The following is a 26,653-nucleotide window of genomic DNA, read 5'->3' as shown; positions in this document are numbered from 1 at the left end:
GGGAGGGCACTGCTGTGGATTCTGCCTGCTTTGGTAAGCGAATCTCACCCCTTCCTCCTTTTTTATGACTCTGCCTCCAACTATGGTTGAGAGGCCACAGCTGTAACAAATCAACTCCTTTACCATTCCATGTCTATTCTGACACTCCCTTGCTAGGAGCACTGATAGCTTGTACATAAAGCAAGTCCTCTGTGTCTTCAGAGCAGCCACTTTACAACTTGTCTTCTCCCTCCTCTGGTCTTTCTCACCAGCCTATGATACTATCGGGAGTAAGTCGATCCCACTGCCATCTCCAAATCTACAACTTCCTGCTGGGCTGAGTGCAGGCTTTTCAGGAAAACTAAATCATCCCTCCCTGGATTGCCCAACCCTGAATACTCTGCATATACTCAATATTTATGTACTGCATAATCCGTGACAGGCTCATCAGTTCTCTGAAGTACTGGCATTATCATTCCCAAATCACTCTCACCTCCCTCCAATGGCTGCCTCATTATTGTTTGTGAGTGACACTCACAAACAATTATGCCACTCTGTAGTTCACTCAAGTGAGTATGCACACACCACTCTGGCATCCTAAACATTCAGTAACCACCTTTCAGAACTGGTACCCCTGTCTCACCTAGCCTACATAAAACTGTCTTATAGCTAGTCCCTTACTCAAAAATACACATGCACCATACTTATAGATCTAAAAGCTGTCTTCTTTGATACCAGGTGATCCTTTGGTCATTGATGTGAACAGATCTAAATGTGGGTGCTATTCTTAAGAAAATATTCACCCCTTTAGACTGCTGGGAACTCATGTTTGTGGGTCACAAACATATCCCAAATGAGCCCTAGATATTGTGACAGTGAACAAAGTCATTGGAGAGACACTGAAGCTGGTGATATAGAAGTCTTTATTTGGTACAACAAACAGGCATCATTATGTAGATAACTGGTAAAGGCTCACAAACCCACAGGTAAATCACATTTTTATGCCCTTAAGATTAAAGGTAACAGTAGCTGATACACCACAATTTCAATTGTTACAGAGATATCATTTCCTTCAATATTCTGGGTTGACAATACTTCCTTTCAAGATCCAGACACAACTTTCCACCAAACGCACACAGCTTATGGCAAGGTCTGCACACCATTGTTGTGTGGGTAAAAAGCCACAACAGCACCTCTTTCACCTCAAGCAAAGGAAGTTTTGCTATGGGCCCCCAAATCGTAAGAACTTTCTACAGGGGCACAATTGAGAGCATCCTGACTGGCTGCATCACTGGCTGGTATGGGAACTGTACCTCCCTTAATCGCAGGACTCTGCAGAGAGTGGTGCAGATAGCTCAGTGCATCTATACTTGTGAACTTCCCATGATTCAGGACATTTACAAGAACAGCTGTGTAAAAAGGGCCTGTGGGATCACTGGGGACGCAAGCCATCCTAACCACAATCTATTCCAGCTGCTACCATCCGGGAAGTGCTACCGCAGCATAAAAGATAGGACCAACAGACTCTGGGACAGCTTCTTCCACCAGGCCATCAATCTGAAGAGCTCATGCTGATTTGAGTGTACCCTATATTACATTGACTGTTCTATTTATTATAAATTACTATGATTGCATGTTGCACATTTAGATGGAGGTGTAACTTTAAGATTTTTACTCCTCATATATGTGAAGGATGTAAGAAATAAAATCAATTCAATTTAAGAGGTGCTGTTGTGCCTTTGTCACCACACAGTCAGTACGTACAGACCACATGAGATCATCGGTGATGTTTATGCCGAGGAACTTAAAGCTGTTCATCCTCTCAACTCTAGATCCATTGATATCAATAGACACTAGCCTGTCTCTATTCCTCCTGTAGTCCACAACCAGTTCCTTTGTTTCTGCGACATTGAGGGAGAGGTTGTTTCCTTGAAACCACTGTGTCAGGGAGATGACTTCTTCCCTGTAGGCCACCTTGTTATTGTTTGAGATAAGGCCAATCAATGTAGTGTTGTCAGCAAATTTAATTAGCAGCTTGGAGCTGTGGGTGGCGATACAGTCATGGGTATACAAGGAGTAAATGAGGAGACTCAGTACGCAGCCCTGAGGGGCTCCTGTATTGAGAGTCAGAGGGTTGGAGGTGAGGGAGCCCACTATTACAACCTACCAGCAATCTGACTGGAAGTCCATGATCCAGCTGTACATTCTCTGAGCTTCTTGTCGAGCCTGGATGGAACTATGGTGTTGAATGCTGAACTGCAGTCCAAGAACTACATCCTTCTTCTAAGATGTGTAAGGATGGTATGTAGAGCAGTGGCTGTTGCATCATCCGTCAACTGGTTGTGCCGGTAGGTTGTGTAGGGGTCCAATTTGGATGGTAGCAAGAATAAAAGTCCAATGGATTCCTCTTCCTACAGACCTATTTCTTTACTTAATGTTGATGCTAAAATTTTATCTAAACTTTTGGCTTATAGGATGGAAAACATTCTGCCTTCTATTATCTCTAATGACCAGACCGGATTTATTAAAAATCGTTATCCTCATTTTAACATTCATCATTTACTGAATGTTACTTACTCTCCCTCTAAAGAAACTTCAGAATGCGTGATCTCTTTAGATGCTGAGAAAGCCTTTGATCGGGTTGAATGGAATTATTTATTTAAAATGTTAGAAAAATTTAACTTTGGGTCCAGTTTCATTCAATGGATTAAATTACTTTATTTATCACCCACTGCACAGGTTCTTACTAACTCTCAGAGTTCTAAACCATTTAATTTCCAATGTTGTACCAGACAAGGATGTCCTTTGAGTCATTTGCTTTTTGATTTGGCTTTCGAGCCTTTAGCCATCACGTTTCATGTATCCATTGACATCTCGGGTATTTTAAGGAGGGGTATCGCTTATAAGTTGTCGCTTTATGCTGATGACCTTTTGCTCTACATTTCTAATATGGAGTCCTCTCTACCCTCAGTACTTTCTGAATTTAGTCAGTTCTCAGGATATAAACTTAATCTTCATAAGAATGAACTTTTTCCTTTGAATAATTTGGTATCAGTCAACTCTGACCTTCCTCTTAAAATTGTAAGAAACCAATTTACTTATTTGGGTATAACAATTACTAGGAATTATAAATTTCTTTTTAAAGAAAACTTTATCACACTTTTGGAATATGTTAAGAAGGTACTATTAAACTGGTCTCCCCTTTCTTTATCGTTGGAAACATCTGCGTATCTCAGCCTCAGAGATGACCAGGTTGCAGGTTGTAGCAGTGGCTTTCCTCAAGAGGCTCAGAGTTAGCGGCATCGAACCGAGTGTAAAAGTGATTGAGCTCATCTGGGAGAGAGGCCGCGATGTTGGTGGCACCACCACGTTTGGCTTTGAAGTCTGCCTTGTGCAGCTGGATCCTGGACTTCTTGTCAGATCATCAGCCGGTTGTAATAGTGGGCTCAACAAAAGGAATGGCTGCAAAAGGGTGACTCCTTGGTCAGATGGGTTAATGGGGCACCTGGAGGATAAAAAGAGGTGGGGGGAAAATGTAGAAAATTGAGCTGAGGTGGCAAATCAGCCAGGAATGACAAATAGCCAGAAAGGCTCTGAATGTTATTCCAGGCCTATTCCAGTTCTTAGCTGGAGGATTTGTACAGCATGGAAACAAATCCGTCATCCCAGTATATTTATCTTGAGCTGTTTCCACAAGCTTGCATTTTGCCCACATCCCCCCGAACCTTTCTCATCCACGTACCTTCCCAATTAAAAAAAAACATTATAGTTTTATTCATCCCTACCACTTCACTTGCAAGATCCTTTCTGGATTATGAACACAGTGCATTGGTGAATGAGCATATGGGAGACTAACAAGGTTGTTGGCCAGTCGCTGCTGAACTGCAGGCATCCTCTGCCAGGTGGGAATGAGACATTTTTCACGTCTTCTCTCCTTATCCTGCCTGTTATTGAGTTAGGGAGGCAAATTGGCACTCGCTCTTCCCTGGCCTGCTTGCTCTCCCCACAGCTGTATCTGTGAGACCCGTTCTCATTCTGTTTCTGTTCATTTCCCACTCATGAACAGGTCTCAGGCACAAATCTACATTCATAACCTGAGAACTGCCTGTGTTATTACATTAGTAAAGATTCCTAAATGTAGGAAGCAGGGGTTCATAAAATCACAAAAATCAGACTGCTGATGCTCTGTTTGCAGAGTTATGAACCTACATAATTTAAAATTTTAATATTCCACTACTAGGTAGAAAACATTGCAATTATTTTAATGATCTGTGTCCCAAACTAGTGAATCATATTCCAATGTTGCTCTCCTTCCCAGTTCTGACGAAAGGTATTCATGCGGAAACATTAACACTGGCTCTCACTCCACAGCTGCTGCCTGACCTGCTGTGACTTCACAGCATCTTGTTTCCAATTCAGATTTCCAGCATCTGCAACTTTTTAGAAATGTCCACTCCTATCTCCTCTCAAGAAGCATGGCAGAATAATTAATTATGGTGAATGATTATAGGCTCATTTCACCCTACGAACTCGTACCGGTAGTAACACTGCCGAGCCACTCGACAAACGGCTCCTGCACCTCGCGGGGCCGACAGTCGACAGTGCGCAGACTCCCCAACGGCCATGTGGCCGGGCGCCGGCAGGTGGCTGCACGGGCTGGTCTCGCGAGATGTGGCTGGCGGGCGGGAAGGAAGTCGGGATGTGGCACTGTTGCTCGGTAACTGTTGCCGGAGGCAGGGCGAGGGGGTGGCTGCTGCTTGTCTGTGCGCTGACATGGACGTGAGGCGTGGTGGCTGCACCGCCGGCTTCCGCCGCCTTGACCTCCGAAAGAGCGGCGGGACGTCTCTCAGAGAATAGCACGAAAGGCTGGTGTTGTCTCAGGAGGGGAGAGCCGAGTCGGCGACTCATCCCCGGCTGAGTGTCGGGGGAAGCAAAGCCCCGTTCCCGCGGAGTGGTGACGGATCTGCACCCGAGCGGCAGTCGCGACCCTCCCTGGAAAGGGCAGGAGGTAGGGCGAGAAGGTAAGCAACACTACTGGGAGAGAATCCGCTGCATCGAGGCAAAGGAAAATTACTGTCAGCCCTAAAGAAATAAAGAGGACATTGTGAAGGAGGAACTCCGCCAGGATTGGGGGGTGGGGGGTTTACTGGAGAGGGACCTGTTTTGGCTTTTCTCGCTGATTTAGCACTGTTCCACTTCTGAAATTTTAAAAAAGAGAAGTTTATTTTCTACTTCCCCTAGTCCGACCGTTATAAACCCGGACAGCGGAGCCGAACTTGAAGCTTTAGAAATACGATGCCAAAAGCTCCTTTTGAATGCATCACGGTATATATTCTTAAGTTTATTTTATGGGGGGGGGGAATTTCGGGATCGCTTATAAGTAACGTAGTCTCATGGACTAAGAGCTAAGAACTAAGAGTACTGACAGCAGTTTCATTTCCTGCGCCCACTTGTAAAGGGTTAGAAACAGAGCGGCTAAAATGTGTGTACCCATTATTAATTCTGTTGAAATTTCACTGGAAGTCTAAAGACATTCTAGACTTTAGATGCAATTGATAATACTGATTCGATAGAAGATTTGTCCTTTTAAGTGGTTTGTGTAGTTTAAGATGTAACTAGTTGCTCTAGGAAGTTAATTTCGAGCGGCAGGACGTCCAACAAAAGTTAATCGTAAGTAGTAAAAGATCGTGTTTTTTGAATTTTTCTTTGCTGTTCAATATTATTACTCATCTATATTTGTTTACTTGTTCATGAAGGAAGTTTTGTACTGGTATTATCGTATAAGGTACCAAATCATAAGTAGCAGCAGCAGACTATGCTGGTCTTCCATATTTGCTTTTGAAAGATTGTTCTAAAGATTAGCTACTCAGTGTGGTGAATGTGGGAGGGGAGGAGGAGGATCTTATCTCCATTTTGAGTAGATGACCCTTTAGAGATTTTTGAACCTGATTCTGGGAGTTATAGCCAAAGAACCATCTTTGCATTAATGTTATCATATCTGGTTGCAATTTTGGCTGGTATGCTTTGTTAAGATGTGTTAATTTTTAAAATTCTTTGTGGCAGTTAGGTTTTGAAATTTGGTTAGTTACTGCCTGTTATACTGCTGGTGTTTAGGGCAGCAATGAAGGTCATCCATCTTTTTCCTTGGCTATATCCTGTTGAACACAGATTTAGAAGGATTCTTCATTGCTGTTTCCGTTACAGTTTTTTTTTGACTAATCAAGGTTGTTAGCCCTAAGATGAACCCACCCCCCCCCCCAACCTGGAGGACTGGTGGACCACTCTTAAACTGCCTCTACTCTTTGACCTGTTTAGCTTGGGTGACCCTACCAAGAGCCAACAAATAAAGTCCTGAATCCCGCCCACTTAGCTCTCCGGGTCATTGCGGCGTGCAAGCCTCCAAACCCTACAACAAAGTTGTGATTCTCTTGTAGGATTGAAATCTGTGTATAAGAAATTTTCATTTTTTAGGACCAGACTTGTGGGACAGCAGTTCTTGTAAGACCTTGATGCAGTGGACATTTAAGCTTATGATGACTGTTATAAAAAGATGAAATGCATTATGGATCCTTGTTGTACCCAGAAACTTTGCATTGACTTGAAGAAAAATTCAAATCTGGAAAAGTATTTGTGCCTCAGCAACTGGCAATGGTATAAGCAGTTAGATTATACTCATTACAATTGTACCTGTTAAGTTTATTTAAGCTGCTTGTGCCTGGTTATTGAGATAGAGTGCAGAATTGGCTTTTCTGGCATTTCTAGCTGTGCCACCCAGCAATCCCCCAGTTTACCATAGAAAGGGTGCAGAGGAGATTTACAAGGATGTTGCCTGGATTGGGGAGCATGCCTTATGAGAATAGGTTGAGTGAACTTGGCCTTTTCTCCTTGGAGTGACAGAGGATGAGCGGTGACCTGATAGAGGCGTACAAGGTAATGAGAGGCATTGATCGTGTGGATAGTCAGAGGCTTTTTCCCAGGGCTGAAATGGCTAGCATGAGAGGGCATAGTTTTAAGGTGCTTGGAAGTAGGTACAGAGGAGATGTCTGGGGTAAGTTTTTTTACACAGAGTGGTGAGTGCGTGGAATGGGCTGCCGGCGACAGTGGTGGTGGCGGAAATGATAGGGTCTTTTAAGAGACGTCTGGATAGGTACAGGGAGCTTAGAAAAATAGAGGGCCATGGGTAAGCCAAGGTAGTTCTAAGATAAGGACATGTTCAGCACAGCTTTGTGGGCCAAAGGGCCTGTATTGTGCTGTAGGGTTTCTATGTTCTATGTTAATCCTAGTCTAATCATGGGGCAATTTACGATGACCAAATAACCTACCAACTGTCTTTGGACTGTAGGAGGAAACTGGAGCACCCGGAGGAAACCCATATGGTCATGGGGAGAACGTACAAACTCCTTGCAGGCAGTGGCAGGAATTGAACCCAAGTCGCAGGTACTATAAAATGTTGTGCTAACCACTATACTATCGTGCTGTGTAAGAGGAGTTACTTGGGAACTAAAGCAAACATTGGAAAGCAGAAAACTAGTGTAAGGAGTGGAGGAGACGTACACAAAGTCATTTTTGGAGAGGACCAGATTGAATATAAGAAGCTTTAAGGTTTTAAGTGCATATACATAAATGAAAGATTAAAACTAAATAAGGTTGATGAACTGCAAATGCAATTAACCATGTGAGATTATGAAGTAGCTGCTCAGAAACCTAACTTGATAAAAAAGCTAGGAATGTTTCTGAATACAAGATGATTTGTAAATTTCTGGCTCATATAGAAGCTAGTGTTGTTGATCATTTGGGAATGAGCCAGATTAAGTGGAGGAACATTTAGGAAACAACGATTATAACGTCAGCTGTAGAATTGCTCTGGGCAAAGGTATGGTAAAAATAGTCAGTTGGAAAAGAGGGCAACATCAATAGTATGAAGAACAGATCTGGCCCAAGTAAGAACTTAAAGATGTAATAAATATAACACAAATAGGCCTTTTCCATCTGTTAAGATCATCACTGACCTTTCTCTCTCGTAGCATTCTTCTATATTAACCTCATATTTGGATAGATATTCACGTCTGGAAATTGGAATCTGAGTATGTCAATCAAAATTATAATTGAACAATGGGCGGTGAAAATATTTCTGCCTTATTTCCTAAGAGAAAAGATTGGCAACAAACATAAAAGGGCATTCAAAACTCTTCTATAGACTTGGATCGAAAGAGTAGCGATATACTGTATCTGATCAGAGACTAAAAAGAAAATCCACACTTAGCAACAGAACACATGCCTAAGATGTTAAATGATTCCCTCGTCATAGTTGTAGATGCTGCTGAAGTCACAGCAAAGGAAGATGTTCTGTAGATCGTGAGCTGTTGCAATTTGTGAGGAAGAATGAGAGGAGGCAATATTTAACCAAGGAGAACAAAAGCAGATTAATTTAGGGTAGGTGTATAATTTATTGAGAAAGTGGTTCAAAAAGGGATTCTCAGCAAGGAAGTGGTGATTATATATATCTCTTATAAATATTTCTTCAGCCTCACTCAGTATTGCCCTGTTTTGGTTCCACACTTTAAGAAGGATGTGAAAGCCATAATGTGTGTGTGGGATTCGTTTCCTAAAAAAATTCCGAGGATGAGAATCTTAAATGGATAGAGTGAGGTTGTTCTCCTTGGACCAAAGTAGGTTATAAGGAGATCTGATGGAGTTATTGAAAATCATGAAGGATGTAGTTAAGAGTAGATGGTATGGTTAAAGGGTGACGATCCAGGGGACATAGAATGTAGGTGATTATCAAAAGAGAAAGTGAAATATATGGGATAATATTTTTATTTAGCACATTGTTAGTGTCTAGAGAAAACTGCCAGGAATATCACTGGAGACAAATTCAGTTGTAACATTAAAAAGAAGCTGGAACCAAATTTGCAAAGCTGTGGACAGAGACATGGGATTAGATGAATTTACTTTGCATGGGATCTGTATAGATTTGAAAGGCCAAATAGCATTTCAGCCCCTCTCCTGTTACTAGCATGAATGACACCAGGATTCAACTAGCTAAGCTGCTGCCTTGCAACTTCATTGCCTTGGGTTCAGTCCTAAACTCATGTTCGTGGATTTTGCTTGTTCTCCCTCAGACTCTGTGGGGTTCCTCCCACATCCTAAAAGCATGCAGGTTGGTGGGTTAATTGGCCATTGTAAATTACCCTTAGTATGTAGGTGAGCGTGGGAGTTGATGGGAAGGGGGGGGGAGGGGGAAAGAGGGGAATAAAATGTGATTAGTACAAGTGGGTATTTGAAGGTCAGCCTAAAATTGGGCTGAAAAGCCTGCTTCTGCACTATATCACTCACTCTGACATCGGAATATCCTGCACAGTATTGGGCAGGGTTGGCAAGTAGACCAAGGTTGTGATCCATGTTGGAAGCAAAGCATAAAGATCTTTTGTTAAAAGACAGACTATGAAGTTAGAAGGTAGATTTAAAAAAGAAACCTTATCAATTATGCCATAAACTAGACAAAATAAGGAGAGGAAGATTAAGAGATTGTACATGTGCTTTGAAGAAATTCTCTTAAATTTCATAGGAAATCACTAAGGCAAAGCTAAACCAATGGGCTACCTTCACCTGACTGACATGGCATTAATATCCTCGTGTGTCACATTTGTGTGTGCATTTTGACTGCTGATCTCGAACCAAGCCTATTGTAAACAGGCACTCCTCAGGTTTGGTTCCAGAGAATTGCCTGTAAACTTGTTTCTGGGAGAAAAAGAAATCAGTTGGGGTTGATTAATATGATCATTTATTTATTGTTTTCCCTTGTGTAGCTGCAAGGGTACAGAATCTGCTCCACTTTCCGTGGCTAGCTTTGACCTTAAAGTATCAATGGATGTTCCAATGTTTGATAAAGTATTTTACAAATGTCAATAGTAAGAAATTGGTCAGTTTACAAAGTCATTCTCTTGAGTGGTCTCATTGTGAACTGACAGCCTGAGTTCTTAAGGGCAGTGGTGCTGATTGTTTATGCAAAATATTTTTAAAAAAAATACCAGTTACTCAATTCCATAACTCTTAAAATGTGTGTATTTCTGTAACTAAATTTTCCTATTTTGAAAAGTGGGATTTTCACAAGTCAAATCTTCTGTTACTGTGGGAGCCCCTGCAGTACTGTACTTCACTTTTTATTTTTAACCTCCTGGGCCTTTTTCTCCTGCTCCTAAACTTCCTGGCATCCATTTTACTGTTTCCTCTCATCTGTAATTGCTGACTGGACATGTGCTAATTTTGGCCATGCCTTTGTAAACTGTTTTATCCCAGTCAGGAGCTCTGACCTTAACTTTGGAGTCTCCTACTGTTTTCTCCTCATCTCTGATTGCTGACAGGAATTAAAGTAATCTTGTCTGTACCCAAGTAACCTAGATTTCCCAATGTGCATTTCCATTGCCACTCTAGCTTCTAAGTCCATTATTTTAATCTTACCTTTCTTCTCTAGTACTAATTATAAATCTTCCTTGATTAGATTTACATCTTCAAGCACATAGATTTTGCTATTGTGCATGAAGCATAATTAGGAAATGACAGAATAAGGATGAGAATTGTCTTGTTTTCTGATGAAAATCTAAGCAACTTCAGGTGTTGGAAATCTGAAATTAATATACTGGAAAAGTTCAGCTGATAATGAGTCTCAGTCTTGAAGTATTAACTACTGCAAGTGATATCTGACTTGCTAGCTTTCTCTGCATTTTCTGTTTTTCATTGTGCCGGTGGATGAAATTTCATCAAGAAATGTATTCATACTTTGCAAAATATGGTCAAAGTTGCAGCTTCGGCAAAATTAGTGCTCGAAAAAATGTAAATTGCTTCCCCTAATCCTCTTTATTTAGTTTAATGCCAAAGTTTACAAAATGGGGCCTGTAATAATCTTGCTTGGAATTTGTGCGTCTTACTGGTGTAGTGGAACAGATTAACTCTTCCTCAATCTGTCACGTTTTGTCAAACACAAAATTTTGTTTGGTAACAACTCTCACCCTGTATCAATGATCACTTCTGTAATCCATCCATCTAATTTCTTTAATGCATTGAAGCTGGATTTCTGAATCTTTGCCATTTTAAAATGAGCTATTCTCATTTATTCACAATATGCTTTCAATTTTTGCTGAATTGTGTGCGGTTTAGTTCTGTGGTTCCACCTTACTGGATTCTTGGTTGAAGCTGACCATATGTGAAATATATTTTAACAAGTCTCCACTTGGAGATTCTTTAAAGAAAAAATGTATAAGTGGTGTAAAAACAAATTTGGTATTCTAGTCCAGTTCCATATTTTATATACCCTAATATCTTTCGAAACACTCCAGTTTTTCTTCTTAAATAACCATGCATCTGTCTTAACTTTAATTTGTTGCAATATACTTGTTTTACTACTATGTGAGTAATTTTGCTATATGCAGGTTATTCTGAATTTGGAGTAGAATGACTGAATAAATTACTCAAAGTTAAACAAATAAACAGGACCTTGCCTTGGATAGCTTTCATACTAATAGAGATGCATTGCCAGAATAAGCAGGCATGCAATGCAGATGATCCCCCATGATATGGCAGTTCAGGTAACGATAATTCAACTCGATGGAATTCAGAGGTCATTACCCTGACTTGAGATACAAAATAAATTTTGCTCTTTAGGATTTAGTGTTGGAACTAAACACAAATTTTGTCAATTTGCCCTCCTTTGCTGTGCCTTCTCCAGTCCAAGGACACATGAATAATTGTCTCATGCTGCAGCATTGCCAGACTCTCTATTTGCAAGACACTTTCTCTGATGTGCTACATTGTGGCGAGCTGCAGTAAGTAAAGCCAGATCTTACTCTGACTCCTTAAAGTAATTCCTTGTCCTTACTCCACAGTTAATCCATTATTCCCTGTGACCCTCTTTCTCCCAATAACAACAATCTTGGAATTTCACCTCTTTTTGTGATATTTCCACTTACTAACCCTCTATCCAAATCCTTATCCATTCCTTGATTGCAATGTTGGCTTTGGCTCTTAAATATGGTGGTGAGTCACTTTACCATTGCTGCTAAGCTAGCTTAATAGGAAAAAAAATATCATCCAGTAGGAATGCGTCTCCCCTTTTAACATGGGATTCAATTGAGGGGAGAATGGGTCTGCATTGTGGGCAAATGCGATATGGATGGTCTTCAGGGAATGCAAAGCCTCCTTGATGCTAGGGTTCCCTATACAAAAATTATCTTAAATCATGTTTTCTTTTTTGAGTACTTTGAATCACAGTTAGAATTTGTTTGATTTTCAAAATGTTAAATTGCACAATGAAGAACCACATTTCATTCTATTAAACTTTTATTATTAAATTTCTCCAGTAAAGACAGCAATTTAAGCAGAGTAGTTTTGTTTAGTATCTGAGAACCAAATTACAATTTTTTTCAAATGAACTTGTTTTTAGTTTTTATCAGTTTGGTCAGAGAGATAAAACAAACAAATGGAAAGAAATAGTTGTGCTCCATGTGTGGTATTTGTGGAACCAAATATCCCTAGCAATTTTTAGGGCAGGATATAATTTACTGTGTTGTAAGCAATAATACAATAATATTAATCTTGGCTCCATAAAGCCATATTTAATGTTTTATCCCAAATACTGTAGTTTAAAATTTTAGAAGTACTCAAGTCAGTCATATATAAACAAAATGATTACAGAGTATTTCAAGACTAACTTTGCAACAAATTTTGCAATATCCAGTGATTCCTCCTTTTTTATGTAGCATATTAAGGTTGTGACAATGGAAGAAATGTGCCTTGGAGTATATGGTATACTGGAATTGGTGTATTTATGGCTAAGAAAATTTCTCTAGTGTTTGGCAAATTTATCATTGTTTGACAGCAGAATTAAACTATGGATATATGCAGTGATATTTGTGTTCAAATTATGGTTTAGTAAATTCTTCCCATGGATTTGAGTTGTTATATTAATACAGGTAGTCCCCGAGTTACGAACGTCTGACTTATGGTCAACTTGTACTTACGAACCGAGAAAGGAGAACACCGTCCGCCATTTTAAGTCGTTGCTGTTGACACTGTGTTGAGTGTGTAACTTTGTATTTGGCTTAAATTTTTCTTGGCAAGATTCAACCTGATCCCCCCATTCCAGTCAGCTGGTGGTGCAGTGAGATTAGCGCTGGGCTGGAGAATGGAGTTTCCCGAGTTCAATCCAGTGACAGACCGCTCTTGTGCCGGGTTGATGTTGATCCAGTGACTCGGGAATTAATTTGAAAGTTTGACAAAAGCATTCTATGTAATTCAAATACAGTTAGCCCAAATGAAAGGCCTCAAGTTGGAAGTACAATCTGAGCTGTTTTTTCTCTAAACGATTTAGTAAGTTGATCTTGCCTTTCTCTAAGTCCAAGGTAGGGGATATTGGGCTTAAAAAGGTTGGTGACCACTATTCTATAAGATAAAAAACATCTTTATAATATGTAATGGAAGTGGAATTTCATGATAAGAATACCGGTACTTGTATTTGAATTACATAAAATGCTTTTGTCAAACTTTCAAATTAATTCAACCAAGAAAACACTAACTAGCATATCAAACAGGCTATAGCTGTCTTTCTTTAAGAATATTACAATACTTCATACCTTTAATTCTAAGTTTCATTAATAATTTTATTTCAACACGAAAAATAAATGAATAAAAATTGACTGTTGCTCTCAATGTGATGACTGGGGCTGAATACATTCTGCTAGTTCCCTGAAATTTGGCTCATAACTACAGACAGCCAGTCTGAGACAGTCTGTGAGGTGTCTGTCAGTAAGACAGCTCCTGTACTTAGATTTAATAATTTTCATCTGTGAAAATGCAATTTCACACAGATAAATTGACCTGATGTAGGTACTGACTTTTAGTGCACATGTGGCGGGATGAGGAAACTTCTCCCTGCTGACAAGCCCCCAAAAGTCACCGTCCCTTGATCTTGCTTTAAGCTCAATGTCATTTTGCAAATCAATTGCTTACATTTCAATATCACTTGGCACACCAAATACTTGCTGGAATTTGGCTGCAATCTTTTCTATATCAATCAGCAGAAATGGGTGTGAAATAAGTGCAACAATATCTTTCGTGACATTTAACTCCCCAGAATGCTGATTGAACTCTATTGCCAGTTTGTCTAGGTAAGCACAGTACTGCTCAGGGTGAAAAACATTTTTTCCCTTGATGGCCTGTAACATTTTCTCCAAGTTGGGAAAGTGTGTCGGGCTCCCATTCTTTAAATTTGAAATCCATACACCAAGCTTGTTCTTTAACACATTTACTACGCTTATCATGTGGGGCAGCTGTCGGTCTCTTCCCATGAGCTCGTTGTTAAGTGCACTTAATTTAGCCGTTAGGTCTGTCAGAAACCTAAATCCAGTAGCCACACATCATCTGACAGTTCATCGTGCTCCTTGTTTCTTGTCGACAGAAAAGCCTTTATCTCAGACAGCAAGTCAACAAATCGTTGCAGCACTTTGCCATGTCTCAACCACTGAAGTCAGCATGAAGAAGTATGTCTCCGTAAGCAGAATCGAGCTCCTCCAATAACATCTTGAATAAGCAGTGTTGAAGTGCTTTTGCTCGAATCAAGTTTATCAGTTTGACCACCAGTGTCATTACATGAGAAAAATCCATGGCCTTCCCAGCCAAGACCTGCTGATGAATCGCACAGTGATAATTCAGGAAGTCGGGAAAATCAGGGTCATTACGGCACAGTGTTTTAAAACCAGTGTGCACACGGTGCGTTGCTGGGGCCCCATCAGTAGTAATTGCCACCAATTTATGAATGGGGATGTCATTTTCACGGACATTTTTTAAACTCATTGTAAATAGCCTCACCAGTCGTTCTCTCCTTTAAGTGCAAAAGAGTGAGAAAGTCCTTCTTTGTTGTAAAATCTGGGAAAGCCGTTCCGACAAATACAACAAACTGAGCTGTTTGCATTACATCTAGGGATTCATTGAACTGTAGTGAAAAATATTCACAGAGTGACAAGACAAGTCCTTTAACACTTGTCGATTCATGTCCTCTGACAGTGACTCCACCTTCCGTGTCACTGGTGCAGGGCCAAGTGGTATATTACGTATTGCGGTTTCGATGTCATTTTGTTTTTAAAAGTCATTAAAAGCAGTCTCTGCAGTACGGTAATGGCCGTTGCTTCCTTGAATAAATCGCCATCTGTAAAAGGCTTGTGTTTAGCCAAAATGTGACTTACACGAAATGATGCTTCAGTAGCAGCCTTATTTTGAGCAGCATGTTTTGTGAAAAACAATTGCTGGGCCTTCAACCCCGATTTCAGCTCCTCAACTTTCCTGGCATGGATTGCGCTCTTTGGGGGGTAGGTGTCTGTAAATTTCTGGTGGTTGGTGTTGTGGTGCCACTCCAGATTCCCTCTTTTAGTCAGTGCTAGAAATTCCTCTTCCCATTCTGGATGGAATTTGTGCGATTTTGCCTTCTTTCATGGAGCCTCCGCCATGCTAGCTAGCTACCTTGCAGGATATCACCAGCGAGTGCTGTATATTGATGTTTGCGACAGTCTGTACTCTTATCTAATCTAATTGGTCACTTTGCAGCACAAGCTACGCTGAAAAAAAAACAAGTCACGTGATGTCACATATGTGATGCACGAGGCTGGCCAGTGGAAAAAGAGAAATGCAATAACCAGGAAAAGTCACTAAGTGTGAGTTTAAAAACGACCAACATATGCACTCTAGGGGTAAAATTTGCTTTTACATCAAAAGGTTTATCAGGCATAATGTATCTGTAGTAGCTTCTACTTTGAAAAAGGACCACTTGACAGCTTCATGCCCAAAGGAACAACTTTATTTGGGACCGCAAAACCAATATTTAACATGGAGGTTTTCACTGAACCGTGGTGCATGGTGAAGGGGCTATACACACATGTGCGCCGGGCAGGAAGAATGGAAGTAAAACCCTGCAACCCTGGAAACAACCTCTTACAAACAGCTTTCCGTAGCGGGAGTATTGCTATATTACTGTTATCCTAATTAATATTACTTATTTTTATAATGCTCACATTACAACAGTATTTGTGGATTTATTTTTCATTTTTTTCGTGATCTACTGGGACAATCAACTGGTTGGCGACCACTATTATAAGAACATTATTTACCTAGGAAATTTTCTGGAATTTTGTCCTTGCTTGCTCTTCCTTGTTTACTCTGTATACCTCAGATTTTAGATACAACACAAAGTCACATCATCTGCAGAAATTCTCTGCAAAGACTCCAAAGAGCAGTATATGAGGTCATTCTTACCCTTGGCCATCAGGCTGTATAATGAGTCAACCCATAGCCAGGGAAGTGACTTGTAAATCTTGTACATCATAATTATAAGGTAACTTATTTTTATTTCTTCTCCTAATATTTGTATATCTGTGAACTTGTAATACTACTATGACACTAATTTCCCTTGGCATTAATAAAGTACCTCTATCTAACCTATTTGGTAAGAGTTCAAAATATTTAAATTAGTAATTGTTAACAATTGGTTTAATTTGAACATACAAAAGTTGATTACTTATCAAATGTCAGAAACGTGACATGATGAAAATGTTAAAATTACATTTGAAGGTGGGGTTTTACTTAATCAGGGAGTTTTCTGCAGCTGGATGCATCAGCCAAAAATTGTGCTATCAGCCATTTTATTGGGTGGAGAATTGCAGCATGATTAATTCACGTACAGAATTCTGGTTGAGCTGTTCGATCTTCCATCTATCATCAGAAATCTGACAATTTAGGTCATTCTGCCAAGCTTTTTTTATTTTATCTAAAAAGTCTTGTCTAGAATCAGTCAACAAGTTATAGATACCGGTAATAGAACCATTAACAAAAGGTTTTAAACTTAAAAGACCATCCAGTAAATTTTTATCAGGACCTATAGGAAAAGTAGTTAATTGGAAGCGTAAAAAAATCTCTAATTTGAAGGTATCTGTAAAAATGTGTTTTTGGGAGTGCAAAATTTATTTGACAATTGATCAAATGATGCAAGAGATCCTGAGATAAACAGGTCCCAAAAGCACTTAATACCTAGTTCATCCCAATCTTTAAAGACTTTATCAGTCATGGAAGGGATAAAAAAAAATAATTAAGGAGAATGGGAGATGATAATGAAAAATTCGCTAAACCAAAAAATGTCCTAAGTTGAGCCCAAATCCTTAAAGTTTGCTTAACAATTATGTTATCTTTTGTTGCTGAAAAAAAAGAGTATGATGCAAGAAGAGAGACAATAGGGGAATTTTTTTACAGAATTAACTTCTAAGGAGACCCATGATGGGCAATCGTAATTTATGACAAATATAGAAAGTAATATTCCTTATATTGGCAGCCCAATAGTAAAACCTAAAATTGGGTAGGGCTAGTCCATCCATCTCTTTATTTCTTTGTAGGTAAACTTTACTTAAACGAGCTTGTTTATTATTCCAAATATAAGATGTTAAAATTGAATCTAAAGAATCAAAGTACGTCTTAGGAATAAAAATAGTTAAGGCCTGTTCGATCTTAACCGTGTGCATCTTAGCGTAAGCAATTAGTCATGTTAATTTCTTTTTTAGTTGCTTCACAGAGATTCAGTGGCAATTTTGACCCATGTGTAACTGACTTTCCTGAATAACTTTAACATCATTGAACAGAATTAATTTTCAATACTGTATATTCACTATTAACGATTTGCCATCACAAATTTCTTGTCCCTGTCAAAATCATCCCTAACCCCATTGTTTCCTTTTCCATTAGTGCCTTCATTGCTTAATTTGGTTCATTATAAAATATTACTAATCTCTGCCATGAGAAATGCCTCACCTCAAGCTGTTTTTGCTTAATTAACACCCATTAATCATGTCTGCATTAGAGCTGGCACATATCCATTGGTGTTTTGAGCTTTCCATCATAAAGCTGTCATTGCTGCCTTAATATTTTTCTTGTATTTCTTTTCTCTAATAACTTTGAAACTATTGCATGACTTTCAGAAAAATTCCGTCTCACTGCTTTAATGCAAGTTTTCCAAACTTCTGTAGGGATAATTTCAAGTTAACTTGTAGTGGAAGCAGGTTCCTAACTGTTAAATTCACATTAGCAATCTGTTTCAGTGAAACTTTGTCTGCATTATAACAGGCAGATGTACAATTGCGTTAGTTATTTCCATGTACTGTCTACCTCTTCAATGGAATAAAGGTTGATTGCACTCCATATTAATCACATCTAATTTTGTTCATAAGTTTGTTTATAATTGATGTGAGCTTTACCTTAAATAATGCCATAGGTAATTTTTGCAATTGAGTAATTTTGAATCTGAATTTTTTTTCTTTTTCTTTTTGTTTCAGGATGCAGTTTTGATATGGTTTTTCACTGAAACTTCTACCAAAGGCCTGGTGACCAAGCCAGGGCAGATTGCTAAAACTTCAAGATGAGTAAATCTCGGATTTTCCAGTTCTGTGGCATTATGGCCTGTGTGTTTATGATTCTGCTGATCATATTTTATTGGGATGATATTGGAACAGCTCACTTCTATTTGCACACTGCTTTCATACAAATTCAGGCCACACATCTTCCACCCATGAAACACCAGAACTATGACCATTCAAATTCCAAAAAGATTGCAGGAGAGAGAATAACCAGCTCCAAGGCCACTATTCTTGATAATCTCGAGTTAACGTATTTGGAAAATACAAAAGGATACCAAGAGACAGAAAACAAAAAAGTAAACCAACTTTTCAATGAAGTATCTCAGCCTGACTTTGAGGAGAAAGTGGAAAGCTTTGAGTTGGGAATCAATTCCAGGAAAACAATCAATGAATTACAACGGATACAGAAAGAGAGGAAACAAAAAATTGAAGATGCTTGTACAGACTCTAGTGTTATGTTTTCAAGAAAAAATAGGAAATTTGAAGATATTCCAAATAAGGAATTGGACCATCTAATTGTGGATGACCGGCATGGGATTATTTATTGTTACGTACCAAAGGTAGCATGCACTAATTGGAAACGGATCATGATTCTATTAAGTCAAAGTCTTTTAAATCAAGGTACTCCATATCGTGACCCACTTGAAATCCCCAGGGACCTTGTACACAACTCAAGCAGCCATTCGACATTTAGCAAGTTCTTTAAACGATATGGAAGCTTCTCAAAACAGTTGATGAAACTCAGACTGAAGAAGTATACCAAGTTTCTCTTTGTACGGGATCCTTTTGTAAGATTAATTTCTGCATTTCGCAGCAAATTTGCTGCTCAGAATAATGATTTTTATAGGCGATTTGCAAGGCCAATGCTCCGACTATATTCTAACTATTCCAACCCTCCGCAAACTGTCGATGAAGCTTTCTCTGCAGGAATCAAGCTCACCTTTACTAACTTCATTCAGTATTTGTTGGATCCTCAGACTGAGAAGGAGGTGCCTTTTAATGAACATTGGCGTCAGGTATATAGACTGTGTCACCCATGTCAAATAAATTATGATTTTATTGGAAAATTAGAGAGTTTGGATGAGGATGCCACTTATTTACTCAAATTGCTGAAGGTTGACAAGCTTGTTCAGTTTCCATCCAGTTCACGGAATCAGACAGTTGCTAGTTGGGAGCATGAATGGTTTGCAAAAATTCCAGTGGCATGGAGGAGAAAACTATATGAAATTTACAATCCTGACTTTGTTATCTTTGGTTATCCCAAACCAACAAATTTATTACTTGACTAATCTCAAAGATGCACTAATTGCCTTAAGATAAGTACTCATGTAGTTAATGCCTCATGTAACTCCTTGACTGACCTCTTCATGCCAAAAGCAAATTGAAATTTTGGAGATTATGCACTCATAGCCTACTGATTGTTACATTTCTCCACCTTGTCCCATATATTTTATTTGCCGCTATCCTTATCAATAGATAGTTGTAAAATCAGTCTGATAGTCTTGGAGTTGTATTCTGTATCTGCTAAACTGCCATAATGTGGAGTGAAAACAATTGGTATTTAACATGATCCTTGCTGTGACAGTAAGATCCTTATTGTTGTTTTGAGGTGTTTGATATTAATAACCCCTTAGCAATTGTTGAAAAATCTTTCGAGTGCTTTTTGGATTTAGGTTGTTAGAATCATTATTAGGAAAATACTAAGAATAGTGTGGCTTTATCAATGTATGTTTATTGTATTTTTGATTCTGTTTTAAGCTTCCTCCCATAGTATAGAGACTTAAAAAAAGTTTTAGCCAAAACTCATTTGCTTAACCTGCTTTGTACTTGCTCCTTTCCTGATGTCCTGCATAAAATACTTTGACATTTATGTTCCTCTTAAATTAAGGCCTAATACTGCCCATCTTTTAATGTTCTTAATATAGTTGCTACAACTTGAAAGTGATTACTTATGGAAAAAATGAGATAATTACTTAATATCTTTCAGACCATACAGTGCAATATTGGTTAATACCAAATTTAACCATACTTATTGCAAGTAGTTATTTAATTTCTGCTAAATTAAATGCGTACAAAATGCTATTTCTAGCTATTGTGCTTGGAAACATATTAAGTCAAAATTATGTGCCTTGTATTTTCTCACGGCAGTAAATACATTTTGCACATGGTGGTGTTAAATTTCAGTAAGTTAAACTACTGATCCTAGTCCATAAGGACATAGAAATGTGTTAATATATTGTCTAATGGAAATTATTCAATTATGGGACAAGCAAATAGACTTGATCAGGTTAGGGGCTTCTTTGCACACACGTTGTTTGTATAGTTACAGCAGGAATAAAAGTTAGGAAAATATTTTGTCCTAATTTGGAAGCTATCTTGAGCAAGGATAGTTTTAGCCTTTATGGAAATCCTGATAATATGAAGCTCTGTTCCATTCTTATTAGTTATATAATTTTGATATTGTGAAGAATGACTTGTCTTTTGAAGTAGACTAGATATCAAGAAAATATCAAAAGATATCAAGAGAAACTTAAGCATTTAAAAGGGGGGGGGGCTTTGAAAGACTAAGGCTAGGAACATAGTGATGGAATAAGCAAATGGCCAGAGGAGTTATGTAGTAGCAGCACATACTAGTAGTACTAGGAAAGAAATTAAATCCCTTCACAATTAGAGCATTGATATTGGCAAACTAATGGGTCAAAAAATTAAGCTCTCTGTATCTGGTTATTTGCATCTTGGGATCCTATAAGAAATGGTTTTTCAAAAATAAAACTTGGAATCCAGAGAAGAATGAGAGGATTGAAAAACTATCAATGTGATACCCTTATTGAATAAGGGTAATAGGCATAAAATAGTCATCAATCAGTCTAACAATTATAGTAAAAATGCTAAAAGTGTTCATTAAGATACCAGCTGTACAGTTGGCAAGTTGTAAATAGATTTGACATAGGTTATGAAATGGAAATAATGTATGACTTTTATCAAAATTCTTTGAGGAAACAGCGTCAATATGGCAGAGCTAGAAGATTTAAAATATTCAGGTTTCCAAAATGTGTTTACAAATTGTGACTTGAGATCTCTTTGAAAGCTGAGGGCTCATGGACGCAATTTATAGCATGGATTAAAAGTTGAAAATGTTGGAAAAGCAAGCTTAACAGCATCTGTGGGAAAGGGAAACATGTAATGTCTCAGGATTAGAACACTGTCAGAACTGGGGAAAGAGAAGTGTAGGTTGGTTTTCAGTAGCAGAGAAGGTGGAAGAGGATGAGCAGAACAAAGGGAATATCTGGAAGGGTGAGGCCAAGTGAACTGAGCACAGCTAAGGCAGCACTTACAAAGCTGTGCTTCTTTTCTATGTAACACATTACTAATGAGGCCATTGGATATGCCACAGATAAAACTATATCAGTTGAAAACAATGATGACGGGTAGAAACATCCAGTTCTCAAAAAGGAAGGATGAGTAAGGTATCTAAACCTGGAGAATTTGGTATTAACTTCAGAGGGTTCAGTGTACCCAGAGAAAAACAAAGTGTTAATCTTCAAGCAACACACACAAAATGCTGGAGGAACTCAGAAGGCTAGGCAGCATCTATAGAAAGGACTACAGTCGATGTTTCAGGCCAAGACCCTTAATCAGGACTGAGAAATCCCACTGGAAAAGGAGGTCCGCCATGTTTTTCACACACAAACCAGCTTAAGAACTCACAACTATTTCAAGCTTGCAATGTGTTGAAATTGTCTGCCACACAATTCTGACTTTGAGGTTTAAATTATGGGCTCTTGAAATTGAAAATACAAATATAAAATGAGAGGATGTTTACAGATTACTTTTCTGCATGTGGAATAGGGGTGGTGAGGAAGAGAGTTATGCTTTGTACAGAAACAAAGCACATAGGCTTGTATATCTGTTGCTTCAGAACTGCAATAATCTTCTCCCTTGAAGTACAGGTCGTCCCCGAGTTACGAATGTCTTGATTTACGGACAACTTGTACTTACAAACTAAGGAAGGAGAACACCGTCCACCATTTTAAGTCATTGCCGTTGTCACTGTGTTGAGTGTGTAACTTTGTATTTGGCTTAAATTTTTCTTAGCAAGGTTCAACCTGACCCAGCGCCCCCCCCACCGTTCCGGTCAGCTGGTGGTGCAGTGAGATCAGCGCTGGGCTGGAGAATGGAGGTTCCTGAGTTCGATCCAGTGACAGACTGCTCCCCAGTTGATGTCGATCCAGTGACTCCTGTGCCATCTGTTCCAGGTTGACGTTGAGCTCGCAACTCAACCTTGTAAAAAAAAAAACACTGCCACCTCCAGTTTAAATTCCCAAACGGAATATTGTGGAGGATCAAATACCCAAACCCAGCACAGCCCCCACTTGTCCCATTTAATCTGTCTCAGTGCGATGGATTTTAGGACCTGGGGGTTTCAGTGCGGTGGTCCTTAGGGCCCAGCGGAGCTCAGGACCCGCCGCCCACGGTGTTTCTGTTCTGTTGACGGGAAGTGATTGCGTTTGAAAATAAAGTGGAAATAATAAAGCGATGGAAAGTGGTGAAACACCATCGGTCATTAGAAAAGCATTAGGCTACAGTCAGTCAATGATCTGGAACAATTTTAAAGTATAGAGTGAGAATAATGGAACATGTGAAAGGCCCTACCCCGATGAAAGCTGCAATTATTACTAAGCAATGCAGTGGTTTAATTATTGGAATACATATGTTTCTTAAGTGTTTTATATGCATAGGAAGGTAAAATATATACTATATACTAAGACAAACATTTGACTAAGTGATGCTAAATAATACTGGATGTACTTGTTCCGACTTGTGTGCAAATCCGTCTTAAAGACGGACTCAGGAACGGAACTCGTTTGTAACCCAGGGACTGCCTGTATTCTTGAAATTTAAAAATGCCTCCACTCAGACTATTTTGGTGAGAGTTACCAATCATGTCATGCTTTACACTTTCAATTAGTTAATGAGTTTGAGGTGTGAAATTAAATATTGGAAGTATGATGCTAATTTGCTATATTTTGACCTATTGAATTCCCTGTAATACCAACTGTGCTATTGTACTATTTGCCAAAGTGGTATGCAAGTGCAACAAATGTTTTTCATACTCCTTTTCCTGTCTGCCCTTTCCCTCTTTGCATTGTAATGATATCTTTGCATCCAGGCAAACTCTAATGAAAGCATAAAATAAAATTTAACATGGTAAGCTTAGCATAATTGAAGGCAATGGGATCAAAGGGGTAGCGCTTGTTACATTATGATGTTGGCTGAGAGACAGATTGCTCTATCGCCAAGAGTTGGTATTGGGTATTTTTGACTTTTACAAAATATGGGAGATTAAATTTAAATGTGGAGAACTATTGTGCTTTATTACAATAAGAATATGCAGAGAGAATATGCACTCAATTGACCAAGTTCAATCTATCAAAACCATTGGAAAATCTGTACGTGCCTTCAAATTTCCCATTAACCATTTGTTCTGAAAAGAACTTTCTTGGCTTTTCCATACAACTAAAATCTCACATCCTTTATTGTATATCTCTGCTGCACCCACTGTAAGCCCACAGCAACCTTCCAATGAGCAAGGGTATGGAGCAGGCAAGATGGTAACATTGTAAAATTTAGTACCTGTATTCCTGATACTGTGCTTTTTTAAACCCTGATTTTTTTTGAATTTTCACTACTTTTTATAGGTATGTTTTATATTTTTGTATGGTTGCTAAATTGAACATGTTTTCCTGTACTTGTAAAATTATTTGGGTGATAAAATACATATGGTCTAAACCATATAATTGAGTTACTTCATCTAATTTAGATTTTTTAATGTGGGGCCGTTATATCTTGCAAAAAAGAGAAAATGTAGAACTTAGAAGCAGCTTTAGATTTATGGATGTGATTGAGGATTTGTCTAAAAACAAATTATTAATTGTTATTCTACATATCTAATTCTTGCTCTAGCCTGTTCATGGAAATATTCCAGTATCAGAATAAGTATACTTTTACAACCAAAAGTAACTGTTTTTAGAATTTCCAGATATTTCATAATTACGATTAATAGTTTCTAACTAATTATCCTAGTAACTCCAAAATCATTGTACTTGTAGCATTCCATAAACCAGAGCAAAAATCTGATTTAACTTTCATTTTGTGTATTAATGTAAACTTATGCTTCAGTTACTTGTTAATGTTGATATTATTTGATTTGTGATGTTATTCAGAGACCAGATGTGATTTTTAACTAACAAAAGCATGAGAATTTGTGCACTTTGCAGATGAGAAGGTGCGTTTCAAGTGCCTGGTCATTGTGTTACTTGTATGTACAGTCACAACTCTTTTCTCCATTTGATGTGAAGTTCCATTGAAGTTTAAAAACATACTTTTAAATGAAGGGAAGTCTTGGATTTTTGTGTAAATTGAACTTTTTAAAATATATTTTGATAATGACAGATTTTATAAAGTTGCATTTTTGAACTTTGTTTTCTTTAAAATGTTCAATACATTATTTATTCTATTCAGGTCTCTAAATTAATGGTCATATCCAGGTGAATGACCACATATGAACTGGGAACATGTAAAATGGAACTTTGAGAGCAAATGTAACAAAAATGTCTACAACTCTTTTTAAAACTGCTATTTATAAAATTTTATACTTTTAATGGAATAGATCATGTATTGCCTATTAGTTTCTTTTGGTTTTATTTCAAAGATGAACAACAGCAGTTTTTGCTATCTTTTGGTTTTGCATTTCTATAGAAGTGGGCAAAAAGTGAAAATATGTGCTGTTCAGTTTAGATATTTTTGTAAAATTGCTTTTCTTGTAAATGTGCAATAAAACCTCAGGCTTAATTATGTACAATACAGCTGTTGTGTGGATGGAATTTGTCAGCTGCATCTTCTGGATTCAGAGGAATTTAGAAAATACATAACTAAACTCCTAACTAAATTATACTCAGCAATGAAACACTCTGATGTTATAAGACTTGTAAAGAAATTTCTCATTCACATACTCGGAACCAATTGTATTGGTTAAGAATGCCCTATGATTCTTGGACAACTTGTTGATATGATTTTGCTGAAACATTCATGTATTTCACAAAGACTATACTCAAGTCTAAATCTCAGCTAATTGCATATTGATCAGTTTCAAAGTAAATCAAAGCTGAAACTTTCAAAGTAAATTTATTATCAAAGTACTTGTGTCACCATATACTACTTTGCAATTCATTTTCTTGTTGGCATTCAGGGTAGAACAAAGAAATACAACAGAACCAAGAAAAAAACTACAAAGACTTACAAACAATACATATGCAAAAGAAGGCAATCTGTGCAAATATATGATGAATAATACTGAGAAGATGTAGAATCCTTAAAACTGAATCTACAGTTTGTATAGAATCACTCGAGTTGAAGTGAATGGAAATTATCCTGACTGGTTCAGGAGCAAGATGGTTGTAGGGTATTAACTGTTACTGAATCTGGTGGTGTTGGCTTCTATACCTCTTGCTTGATGGTAGTAACAAGAACAGAGCAAGGCTGGATGGTGGGAATACTTGAAAATGGATGCTGCTTTCTTGTGGCAGTGCTTCTTGGTAAGGGTACAGCTTTGTTTGTGATGGACTGAGCTGTATCTACCAATTTTTGTAGGCTTTTCTGTTGTTGGGCATTGGTGTTTCCATACCAGCTGTGATGCAAGCAGTTTGAATACTTTCCACTATGTGTCTAAAGAGGTTTGTCAAAGTTTGAGATGACTTGCTGAATCTGCAAACTTTTAAGAAAGTAGAGATAACTTAAAAGAGAGAAAACATGAAATATCAAGGTAAGCTACCCAATAATATAAAATAGGATACCAAAACAAGTTTTTTCTCAAATTTTTAAAAATACTGTGTAATGGAGAGGTGAGAGTGGATACCGGGCCACTGGAAAATGGCAATGAAGAGGTAGTAATGGGAGTCAAAGAAATGATAGATAGATACTTTATTCATCCCCATGGGGAAATTCTTTTTTTCCAATGTCCCATACACTTGTTGCAGCAAAACTAATTACATACAATACTTAACTCAGTAAAAAAATATGATATGCATCTAAATCACTATCTCAACAAGCATTAATAATAGCTTTTAAAAAGTTCTTAAGTCCTGGCGGTTGAATTGTAAAGCCTAATGGCATTGGGGAGTATTGACCTCTTCATCCTGTCTGAGGAGCATTGCATCGATAGTAACCTGTCG

The 26,653-nt window shown here is 38.3% G+C and overlaps 1 protein-coding gene across 4 annotated transcripts; it reads left to right on the top strand.

The window, feature by feature from the left end:
• Positions 1 to 4,687: 4,687 nt before the first annotated feature.
• Positions 4,688 to 25,286, top strand: LOC140735560 (carbohydrate sulfotransferase 12-like). Of its 4 annotated transcripts, none has more exons than XM_073060753.1 (3): positions 4,688 to 5,000; positions 7,322 to 7,416; positions 18,342 to 25,286. In XM_073060753.1, exon 3 carries the CDS (start codon positions 18,425 to 18,427, stop codon positions 19,709 to 19,711), a length of 1,287 nt encoding a protein of 428 aa, XP_072916854.1. In that variant the 5' UTR covers positions 4,688 to 5,000; positions 7,322 to 7,416; positions 18,342 to 18,424; the 3' UTR covers positions 19,712 to 25,286. The 4 variants fall into 4 exon arrangements, with proteins under 4 accessions (XP_072916854.1, XP_072916856.1, XP_072916855.1 ...); XM_073060754.1 differs by lacking the exon at positions 4,688 to 5,000 and adding an exon at positions 5,440 to 5,649; XM_073060755.1 differs by lacking the exon at positions 7,322 to 7,416.
• Positions 25,287 to 26,653: the final 1,367 nt, after the last annotated feature.

The sequence above is a fragment of the Hemitrygon akajei genome, chromosome 11 (assembly GCF_048418815.1).
Source record: "Hemitrygon akajei chromosome 11, sHemAka1.3, whole genome shotgun sequence".
Lineage (NCBI taxonomy): Eukaryota > Metazoa > Chordata > Chondrichthyes > Myliobatiformes > Dasyatidae > Hemitrygon > Hemitrygon akajei.
Note: the sequence above shows the minus strand (reverse complement) of the source record. Positions and strands in the feature narration are given on the sequence as shown.